Source organism: Centruroides sculpturatus, unplaced genomic scaffold (assembly GCF_000671375.1).
Source record: "Centruroides sculpturatus isolate CEXI.00-Female unplaced genomic scaffold, Cexi_2.0 scaffold50, whole genome shotgun sequence".
Lineage (NCBI taxonomy): Eukaryota > Metazoa > Arthropoda > Arachnida > Scorpiones > Buthidae > Centruroides > Centruroides sculpturatus.
In genome coordinates this window covers 100,043-112,784 of record NW_019384891.1, presented here as the reverse complement: position 1 = coordinate 112,784, position 12,742 = coordinate 100,043, and the positions used below count along the sequence as shown (strand labels likewise).

At 31.2% G+C, this 12,742-nt stretch overlaps 1 protein-coding gene across 1 annotated transcript in view; it reads left to right on the top strand.

Moving 5' to 3' along the window:
* LOC111631229 (dymeclin-like) overlaps nt 1–12,742 on the top strand; it is an 89,806-nt gene that overhangs the window by 63,041 nt on the left and 14,023 nt on the right. The window contains 3 exon segments of the mRNA XM_023375428.1: nt 4,252–4,433; nt 5,676–5,801; nt 7,877–7,990. Of these exon segments, the coding sequence (XP_023231196.1) occupies nt 4,252–4,433; nt 5,676–5,801; nt 7,877–7,990 (422 nt within the window).

Sequence of the window (12,742 nt, the reverse complement as noted above, 5' to 3'; positions counted from 1 at the left end):
GACACTGACACACACATTTAATTTTAGTTTTGTTTTGGTTGCTATGCCTTGACTCTGGTCCGGCATAGTACACAGCCACCGGTGTGTACCGAGTATAACCCACTAAACACAACAATAATAATAACTCTCCCGTAGTCACCACCTGGTCGTGGTGGGAGAGCCCAGTAATTTTACTGAACCATAGGGCAATGCAGGCTGGAGCGCAAGCTCCTAGTAGGGACACCCATGCCAGTAAGGTCTATGGGGAGAAATGAAGCTAAGAGTGACCACACACCCACATTATGTGTAGATAATTAATTATCATGGTAGTAACCAGATCTAAGTATGATACCGGCTCGGACGTCGCCCGGGTTAACAAGGTCTGCATTCGTGGGTTAGGCAGAGGCTCACGTTCGAAAAATAGGCTCCAGTCTCCCTTGGTTACCAGTGGCGAAAGCAGCACTGGCCCAAGTATGGCTACTGCAATGCCCTCAACAGATGTGAGGAATCAACCTAGCCTTGGTGTTTCTGTGGCAATGCATCCACATACCACAAAGGCTGGAAAACCACGCCAACGGATGAAATGGACAACAGAAATGAATGAGTTTATCAACCACACTTACTATGCAATCACAAAACTCGAAACAAACATGACAGCATACAGACAACAACTACACCATAGATTTACACAACAATATCCTCATCTCACTGTCACCGAACAAAGGGTTGTTGATCAAAAGAGAACAATTATACACAACAACCTTATTCCACAAACAACACTTGAACTTATCAAACAACAGATTGCTGATCAAATACATCAACAGACAGAAACATTTAACATTATTAATGAAGATCACTTAACCTGTCAGGATAATCCAGCAACAAGCATTGATAATAGCACACATACAACAACTACAACCAATGATACTACAGGCACTTCCTCATCGATCACTGATAACATAGACATAGAATTAGTTAATACTCTCTCACTTATATTGCAGGAAACACTCACTAAATATACAGGCACAGATCCCACACAAAGACCACGAATACAGAAAATCAACACGTCAAAGGTAGTAGGAAAACACTAAATTATGTAAACACTAAATTATGTAAACACTCACTTACTACCAAACTACATTAATTCAATTTCTACACTTACAGACATTCATACATTAGTTTATGCCGGGGCAGTCACAGTAGTAATACACCATGGACTGAAAATACACTCACAGACAGACAGACACAAAACACAATCCTATCACAAGCCTGCCTGGCAGAGAAGAATAGAAACACAAATAAATGACATTAGACAGCAATTAGGCAGGCTGACACAATACACTAAAAACAACATAACACCCAAATTAAAGAAACAACTCAAAAACATTTTCAAGAAAATCAAAACACACACAAAACACGAACATCACAACACACACATTACAGAATACATCGATACACTAAAACAAAAACTCGCAGCCAAAGCACGTAGACTCAAACGATACAAAACATGTACACTACGAAAACAACAAAATAAATTATTCACAAACAATGAAAAACTTTTCTACAGACAAATCAGTACCAAAACAAACACTGATACACAGCACAGTGGCACACCAACAGAAGAAGAACTCACAACTTATTGGTCTTCTCTTTGGTCCAATGCTGTTACACACAATGCTGATGCAGGCTGGATCGAGGAGGAGAACAGAAACTTGCACAACATACCAACTATGCCCTGTGCTGAAATAAACGTACACGACATTCGCTACGCTGTTAACAGAACACACAACTGGAAGACACCTGGTGTAGACAACATTCACAATTTCTGGTACAAAAAGTTTACATCACTGCACCAGGAACTAGCTAAACATCTAACACACATCATCATCAATCCACAAGACATGCCAAAATTTCTTACTCAGGGCATCACCTACATGAAACCTAAAAACAACAAAACCACAGACCCCACACAATACAGACCAATTACATGTCTTCCAACACTCTACAAATTATTGACATCCTGTATCACAAACAAAATATACAAACATGTTGAAGAACACGACATTCTTACAGAACAACAAAAAGGTTGCCGTAGAAATCACAGGGGATGCAAAGAACAGTTACTCATAGATTCAGTCATTCTACGGCAAGCACACAAACAACACAGAAACATACACATGGCATATATAGACTACAGAAAAGCATTCGACAGTGTTCCACACAGTTGGCTGCTACATATTCTACACATGTACAAAATACATCCATCACTCATTGCATTCTTCGAAAACACTATGCAGCACTGGAGAACAACACTACATCTCAGGGTTAGTAACACTTCCATACAAACAAACGAAATATTCATTAGGCGAGGAATTTTTCAAGGAGATTCCTTGAGTCCTCTCTGGTTCTGCCTAGCCCTGAATCCATTATCCAACATGTTAAACAACACGCAATACGGCTACAATATCAGACACGAAAAAACAACACAGTTTACACTCTCACATCTCATGTACATGGACGACATAAAACTTTATGCATCCACACAAAAACAACTTCATCAACTCCTACAAATCACACATTCATACACTAAGGACATACAAATGGAGTTTGGCTTAGACAAATGCAAAACACTTCACATAGAAAAAGGAATCCTGAAGAAAGAAGATTTTGCACTTGGAAATGGAGACGTTATTGAATCCATGGAAGAGGGCGAGTTCTACAAGTACTTAGGATTCCAACAGGCCAAACTAACAGAACATACACAAATAAAGCAACGATTAATTAAAGAATACCAAAGTAGGTTAAACGCTATACTTAGAACACAGTTAAATGCAAAACACACAGTTAAAGCAATAAACACATATGTCATCCCAGTACTCACATACTCTTTTGGAGTTATACATTGGACTCACACAGATCTCGAGCAACTCCAAAGGAAAACAAGAACAACACTTACTAAGCATAAACAACATCATCCTAAATCCGCCACAGAAAGATTAACCCTTCCACGTAAAGAAGGCGGACGTGGCCTGATTGACATAGTTAACCTTCACTACAAACAAATACAGTCACTGCGAGAGTTTTTCTACAAGAAACAAGAAACATCACAGTTACATAAAGCAGTAACTCTAGCAGACTCAAATAACACACCATTAAACTTACACTCACAACATACAGACATGACACAACATATAAAAAGCATAGACAACATTAAGCAATCATGGGCTCAAAAGGCTCTCCATGGCAGGCATCCTTACGACCTGGCCCAGGATTTTGTTGACAAAACTGCGTCAAACAGCTGGTTAGATCGGGGATGCCTCTTTGGGGAGACGGAAGGATTCATGATTGCCATACAGGATCAGGTCATAAATACTAAAAACTACAGAAAACACATACTCAAAGATACAACACTCACAAATGACACATGCAGAAAATGTCACATCATGCCAGAAACTATACAACACATCACTTCTGGTTGCAAGCTCTTGGCACAGACAGATTACTTACATAGACACAATCAAGTAGCAAATATAATACACCAAGAGCTTGCAAAGAAACACAAATTGGCAGACATCCACGAACCATACTACAAGTATATTCCACAGACAGTATTGGAAAATAACACGCACAAAATGTATTACGACAGAGCCATAATCACAGATAAAACAATTTACCACAACAGACCAGACATCACACTCATTGACAAACACAATAAAATCACATACATTATAGACATAGCCATTCCAAACACTCACAATGTACAAAACACATGCACTGAAAAAATTAGCAAGTACACAGAACTCGCCCAGGAAATAAGGCATCTGTGGAGGATGGACAGGGTGCTTATTGTACCTGTTGTTCTTTCCTGTACAGGTGTGATACCACACACACTACACAAAAGCCTGGGAACATTAGAATTGAGTAGAAATACATACATCACACCACAGAAGGCCACTATATTGAATACATGCCACATTGTTAGGAAATTCCTGAATTCAGACACTGACACACTTATTTAATTTTAGTTTTGTTTTGGTTGCTATGCCTTGACTCTGGTCCGGCATAGTACACAGCCACCGGTGTGAACCGAGTATAACTCAAAAAAAAATAATAATAATAATTTATTCAACTTATAAAAAAAAATTATTAACTATTATTCCCAAGTGAAATGTAGTTCAAATAATCTGGTATAAATTTTATAATGTTATATTGAATTGTATTGAGAAAACTTCTGAATAGTATAAGTATTTTATATTTGATTTTAAATTTCAGATTCATCAAATACAAGTCTTTCAGTTGCAATTCCAACTTTCAAGCTAGATTATACTAAGCTTTATTCAACACTTTCATCAACATTAAGTGATGATCAAACCACCCTTTTATTATATTTGTTACTACATCGCAATATACAATTTAAAAATTTCATTTTATCCAGGACTGATGTGGATGCTTTAGTAAGTACATTTCCTCTTCGAAGATAGTTATTAAATTCTATAATTTACATATTAATTGAAGCTATTGTATTTTGATTTAGTTGTGTAAAACATGTTGGATTTGGAAACTATATCCAGGGCAGTATAGGCAGTACATATGCTTTGACTCCAACTTCAAATCCTTTGTTTATCGTCCTTTTGACTCTGACTCATTCATTTATATATCAATATAGGATATAAATAATAAATATACTAATTATTTATTTTTTGCATCAATTGAATGCAAGATTCAAGGCATTGCATCATTGTCAATGTGAATTATTAGACTACTTGTTAGAATCATAATCTGTTAAGATTTGGAATCAGTCTTCTTTTACTGACTCTAACTCTGACTCCACAGTTCCATTTATAACAATGGAGAGCAATTTTCTTATTTCAAAAATGGAGAAATAGTAGTTGACTTTCCAATTTTTAAAGTTAAAACTATATTATACAATAGAAACTTCATTATCTGAAACTCTGGATTATACAAAATGGTTTTCAAAAATTTAATGGATTATTCTAAGAAAAATTTGAATTCAAATACAATTGGAATAGAAGTGCATATATTCCAACAATGAAAAATGTGTCATTAGCATTTGGTAACTCGTTTATTTTTTTACATAACCTTAATAGTGATTAAAAATCTATCAAAAGTAACAGGAGAAGAAATGGGAATAAAAAAATAGATTTTTACTTAAACTATGTAAAACTATGTGAACCTTATTGAACTATAAAATTTCTTTTATCTCAGCATTTTGTGTGAGGACTTGTGTTGTCTCCTAATAATTTTCCCTATTCTGAATCTGAAATATAAACTTTAAAAATTTTTACTGTTACAGTGATGTAATCCTAGCTTATCCAATTTTATCAATCTTTGAATTTTGCTGTGCACCATCTGGCAAAATTTGTATATGACTTGTGGTAAAAAATATCTTTTACCATGGGTAACTTTATTTAGTGAATTTTGTTAATGGTCAATATTCAAGGTATAATTTTATAATAATTTTTGAGTTTTGATTCTCTTACATTTAAGAAAATCAATTATTTCTGGTTCTATAGCCTAACTTAAAATTAACTAAAGTGTACTGTGAAGTGCATTATACTGTGTTAAGTTTTATCAAATGATAAAGAAAAATATAATTAGAAAGTTTAGTTTTAATGTACAGTATGTGTTATTCTAATATGAAAATAATTTTTTTAAATGAAATTTTTTCGCTTAAGGTTATACCAATATTAAAAATATTATATAATGCTCCAGAAAGAAGTTCTCATAATATTTATATGGCATTGATAGTATTACTGATTCTTAGTGAAGATGATTTATTTAATGAATCTATTCATGATATTGTAAGTATTTTTATGTAATAATTTTCTGTTAAATTTTATTATATTATAATAAACATTCATTTAATTATTCTTGATAATTATCACTTGGTATTGTCACAAAATTAACTAGTTTAACTCTAATTAGTCATGAATATTTGATAATTAAAATAATAAGACATTATTTCTAACACTGCATATGAAAGCAAAAAAAATTTTATTTTTGATTATAAAAAGTTCTTTTATCAGATTTTTGTTTTTCTTGTTGAACTTTATTGTTAGAAGAAATTTTCTTCTTTTTCCTGAAAATGGCATTAAGTGTATTTAACTTATATACTGTTAAAGTTTTAATATGTGTTTATGAAAAAACTGTCTGCTTGATATAATTTTAATTTGATATTAGAAAAATACAGTGGGTGATCGGTTAACAAACAAATTGGATAATGAACACTTTCGCGAAAGACTTTTATGATCGGACAACGAACATGTCACTGAACAAACACAAGAGGAAGTGACGTAAATAATGAATACCAATTGGTCTTCCTTTGTCTCAGGCAACAATTCGAAACTTTTCGGAGTACGGGAGACGTCGACAATGACGTTCTACCCATGTATATACTGATCGGATAGTATTCCCCCAAACTTTGAAACTCTCCCTTGTAATTTCAGCCTTTTATATTTCTGACATAAACAATTCTTTTGCGTTTTCTTCTGAAAATGTGGATTTATGTTGATATCTGCTATTAAAGATCTTTTGAAGAAGTGGGAGGATGTCAGAACAATGGTCTTAAAATGGCATTCAAACCAGGTCGAGGTTAATAGGCCTATAGATCTCTACAATTACAATGCTATTAATTACTTCTGAAAAATCATGAAGAAGACAGAAAAGCAATTGACATTGGACAGATTCTTTAACCCCCACAAATGGAAAAAAAACACGAGTAATAAAAATGCAAGACCATGTATATATGGATTTTTATTATTACATGTGAATAAATGTAGTAAGAAAGTATATATTTTTTTATTTTTTGGGGGGTCTCCAGAACGAATTAATCAAATTCCCATAGAAACCTATGGTAAATCGATAATCGGTTAATGAACAATTCGGATAGTGAACAAAGTCTTGGAATGGATTATGTTCGTTAACTGATCACCCACGGTAATTCAAAATGAACAAAAATCAAATTTCAAAAATAATTAGAAGTTGGCATAGAATGTGACATTAATATTGATAATGATTATAAGAATTTAAATTGAAAAATTATATGGTATCCAAAAAATTTTGAAACAAATAACATTTAAAAACCTTATATGAAATTCTTTTAAGTTAGTACTTGTTTTTCTTACTTGTTAGTACTTGTTAGTACATCTTGGGATTTTTTTTTACAATATTAAAATATTGCAAAAAAAAAAAAATGAAATCTTTTAATAGATGTGCACAGTGATTCCAGTTGAAACAATTAAAGAGTTAAATTAAAAAATAATAACCTTATTGATAACCAATCTCAAAAAATCTAATCCAATCTATTTAATTTAGTTAATTACATCAATTTCATTAATTTTTACAAATTTTTAAATTCTTAATTAATTGATTTATTATACTATTTTGAAATTGTTCAATAAAAGCTTTTATTTTAGTTTGTATTGAAATATTATTTAAATTGAGATGCAATTTGATATATTAAATAACTAAATGAATTACATGAAAAAGATCGATATTTTAAGATATTTATATCTTGAGTAATATTTGGGACAGTAATAATTCTATTCATTTAAATTAATCACATCAGCTTTAACCAAATCAGTTTTCAGATTAATTTAAAAATTTTCATTAACTTAATCATATAAATTCTGAATATGTTTTTTGCAACACTGCAGAATGAATGTTTTATATTCTAGAAATTAACATAAAATTTTGTATTAATAATTATTCATTAAACCTTAAATAATCAGTAAAAATTTAATGTTGAAAAAATAATTTTTAACATTAATCATTAAAATTAATTATGAATATGAAATCTGCAGACTTTTATCAGAACCAATTTTTTATTTAAAATGAAAGAAACTTAATTAATAAACTTTCATTTAATTTTAATTAGATATTAAAAAATATTAACTGGTATACTGAAAGAACAATATCAGAAATTTCATTAGGAGGACTCTTGGTACTGGTAGTGATTCGAACAATTCAATATAACATGACAAGAATGCGTGTAAGTAAAATTTAATTTTAAATTACAGTTTATATTGTGGAAATTTACTTTGAGTGTTACAAATAAACTAGTTTTAATTATATTACATATGAAGTCTTAATGAAGCTCAAAACTTAAGAACATAATTTCAGTGCTTTTATATTTTGAGTTTATGAATTGCTATATAATTTATTTTTTATGAAAAGCTTTATCTTATCTATATCATTTTTTTCAAAAATGAGGTAATACCATTGTTTACAAAAGCCGAGTACCAAATATTTCAGTTTTTATTTTCATCCTTCAGCACTAAAAGGACTTTTTCCATTTCCATTATTGGTTCAGTGAGGCTTACAGTGAAGCCAATTAAGTGGTGGGGAGAAGGTCCAACATATTTGGGTGAACTTATCTGTGAAAATTTGAATAGATTCAGAATTGAATATTGTCTTTCAGAATAGCAGGCATGTGCCTTTACTATCTCAGCTGTCTGACATGTGGATTCCATGGCTTTTCATAGAAACTTGGTCTCTTCTGTTTATTCTTCAATGCACCTTGAATGACTTTGTGATGACTATGTGTCTGAAAATGGATCTTTAAAAAGTTGTTTATTACAAGACATTAATAATGAAAAGTTTTAGATTTTGTTCATATTCTTTCTACATTTCTTTTCCAGAAACTATTGTCAGTTGTATTGAATGGACGCATAGATAGCAAATATCTAAATTTGAAGTTTTTTTATTTTTTAGTTTTAAATTGTAGGTTTTTTGTCTGTTTTTCTTTAGATGTGTTTTTTTTTAAATAAAGTTTCTACTTTTCTCTGTAATTTAAATTGCAATTAAGAAAAGCCATTTTGACATCATAATTTTTCTTTTACTTCTAATGGAAAGGAAATTTATTCATTTCCAGACCCTAACAATACCCATTTTGATAAATTTAAACAACAAATACACATAATTTAAAGTTAAAAAAAACCACAATGAATTGCCTTAAATAATAATTGAAAACATGAAAACAATATATAAAATATGTAAATACCATATAATAAAATGAAAATTTCATTTATTGGTTACACACCTTTGACTTTGGCATCTTAAAGATGGCTGCCAGATCTGCCACATATATACTACTTTCATGCTTTGTGATAAGTTTTGTTTCCACCTCAATCATTTATTACATTGATTACACCTTCCTTTTAGGCTTCATTCCTTCCATGCACTTCTTGAATGCCATGATTAATAAGTAAAGATTATATTGGGTTAAACAAAGTTTTTGCATATTTTTAAAAGCTGCTGTTACTTAACATAGATGTGTGATTTAATTATAACAGTTCTAAAATTTAACACATTATTTCTAATATGAGATTGTATTCTTGGTTTAAAAGCTCATTTTAAACTTTTTACTTCACATTTTGTTTGAATAAAATCAAGTCAAAATATCTTTGGATAAAAAGTATATCAGTCATATTATTTTTTGAGTTTTGGAAAGAATACAATGCCATACAAATAGTAAAAAATATAAATTCATAATGTGTATAGGGAAGATGCTCCTAAAGTTTGAAATGTCAAATGTGGTTAAATGCTCAGGAAATTTTAAAGTAAAAGACACAAAACTTACACCTGAGGCTAATGTCAAACAAGCACAATTTGATATCCATCATTTTTTATGGATGTCACAAGATTGCAAAAACATAAGGGAGCAGTCAGATGTCCACGGATGCAAAAAGTGACACTGTGCTGTATGATTGGCCCACTGGATCATCCACGATAATCTCCTGATGGAGTATGACCATTGCACACTATGAGATACACTCAAAATCTATAGTCGTCACACATGCAAAATTTGACGAACATGATAACATCGTTTCAAGGAAATGCCAGGTCAGTGTTATTTCTGCTGAAGGGTGTACAGTACCTGTGTATTTTAAAAAATGCATATTGATATAAGTAAAATGATCATACAAATTAGCAAGGAGCCAGAATTATGCAAAACTTTATTTGAACTTTATAAAGACAGAAATAAGAAAAAGGAAGACCAGTTACAATCAAAACAACATACCCAATATTGCCTTCATTTTTTTTATTTTTAAATACTTCGGTACATAATAAAAAACAGCATATTGCAATCTATGAGATCCGTGTTGATGTGTGTGCATCTGAAATAAAAGTCATTACTAATGCACTCTGTGAAATATAGTGCTTATCTGACCACTGACTTTGTCAACATGAAATATATATATATATAACCAAACACACCAAGAATAAAGTGAAAAAAAGCACTGAAAACACATCAGATAATTCAGGATATGATTTCACAATGAGAATAAGAGATGACATGGACATACAATGGAGCATTTATGCAGTGAATGCATTTTTCACTGCACATGAAGTTCAACCTTAGAAGTATTATTTGAACTTGGGATCAAATTTTTATTGAACTTAGCATTGAAACTCTGGAACATTCAAGGTTAGTTGTTTAAATATGAGGTACTGTACCACTGTCACTGTATCTGGTTATTTTATTGTGTTAATATTTTCTACCTAAAATATGGCAAATTTATGCCAAAGTTATAGTTTTTAGCAAAAAGATGTCTTTGAAATGAAAATTTACATTTGATCTTTGAAATAAAAAATAAATTTGATTATTCTCTGTGAAAAATTAAACTTACAAAAACAACTCTCCCAAAAAACCATGGAATTTCCTATACTGCATTAAATAAGCTCTGAATAGGAGAAAGTATATAAAAAAAAGGAAGAGGCTGATAATTTAAAATTTGAGTTAAAAATGTGCATTTATTTTCATTATTAAGAACGACAAAAATAATTTTAATACATAACTCCATAGATAACTGAATTTTATACATATGGTAAGTAATGCATCTATGGCTATATGGCTCTGATGTTGCAACCATACAGAATATTTTGCCTCTAGTTAAATAGTCACATTACTTAACTGGTTTCTTGTTCCATGAAAGAATAGTTATCATTGTATTACTTTCTGAGTTTCACTTTTCAAATATCATTTTAAAGTACATTATTTCATTATCTGATGAACCTCTTAAAACATCTTGAAATTGTTATTGAATTTGTAATTTTGGTCTTGTCTTACATATAATTTTGCAGTCTCTGCAGAAGATACAGTATATTATACCTTGTATCACTCTAATTACATACCTATTTACTTTATATTTTAAACATTAATTTGAAAAGTGGTTAAAAACGACATAATGTATATAATTTATATATGTTTGGTTAATTTGTTGAAATAATGAGTGCTGGTAATTATTGTTTCTAACATTTTTCTTTATATGTCTAAATTCTAAAACACTGAATAACTCTTATTATGTAACTAGAAAAAAAGTGTTTTGTCAAAAATGTGAATAGTATAAAATGATTAAAAACCATAACATCAGAAGAAAAATAATGGCCTAAATCAATAGTTCCTAAAGTGGGTACTACTGTTCCCTATGGGCAGTGAGTAAATCAAGGTTAGTTAGAACATGTTCTAACTAAAAAGAAAGGAAAGGGTTCATCCAAAAGTCACCTTACAGTCTTCCTTTTAGCAGAGTTTCCTTTACTTGGAGATGGACCACTTCAGTGGGAGCATACATAGAATCCTCCAGCTCCAGATGCTGGTCTCAACAATTGGATGGCTGCTGTCCAAATCTAGACATAATAATGCACATAATACCTTCCAAGGGAACTCTAGCTGTCTTCCAACTCAGTCAAGATACCTCGAAAAATTGTCCAGGAGATCTTTGTCCCTTCACTTTTAAGGGGTTCGTCTAGTCCAAACCACACCAGGGTCAGTAGCTTGCATTCAGGTCCACTTCAGTCCTGGTGTGATATGTCCCGCTATGCTGGCCTCTCCAAAAAAATCGAACTGCCCGAGCCAAAAGACAAAATTGCTTTGTCTCTGCCAACCGTTAGGCCTACATGACATTAGTGTATATAGTGTTGACATATTTTTGGAAGATCCCTAAAATATATCAAAAATTGCTAAATTCCTTTTCTGCTACTGTCCCAATTAAGCAATTAAATTATGTATTAATTTATTAGTTTGGTTTTCATTCTTTGCAATTTGGCCCAATAAAGCATCTGCCCCAATTAATTACCCACTTAAATGAAATAGACTATATATATATATATAGCAACGAACAAGAAATTTTTGCTATTTCACAGTGTATTTTGTTTTTATTATCCATGCCAAAATCATTTATTTTATGAGATATAATCAATAATAGTATGATTATTAATAATATATTGAATGATCAAATGAAAAAGGAGCTTATGAGAGGTAGAATAAGGTATATAATGGCAAAAAAATTGCAATTGTATTCGTATAAACACGCTAAAAGAAACTTGTATAATATGGTAAAACGTCATCGCTGACGTTTTACCATCAATGGCGTTGTCGAACGGTGCACACTCAGTAAGTAATCCTACAATTTTTTGTTTATAGCATAGTCTATATGGATTCTTCTCAAAAAATTATACATGTTTTGGAAATGTTGAGTCAAATTAGTCTAGAATCAATTAATTTTATGGAAGAAAACCTTTCAAACAGCCATAGTCCCTAAATTGCATATGTACCAGGCTATGATTGGCTCATGTATTTAAGTGATCATAAAACATGAATTCATATAAAACAGAATATATCTACCGTATTATGGGGGTTTACTGTATATATATATTTTATAACATCCATTTCACTTCATTACTTTTGTAATTATATATAATTAATTACTATATACATATGTAATTAATTATATATATATAG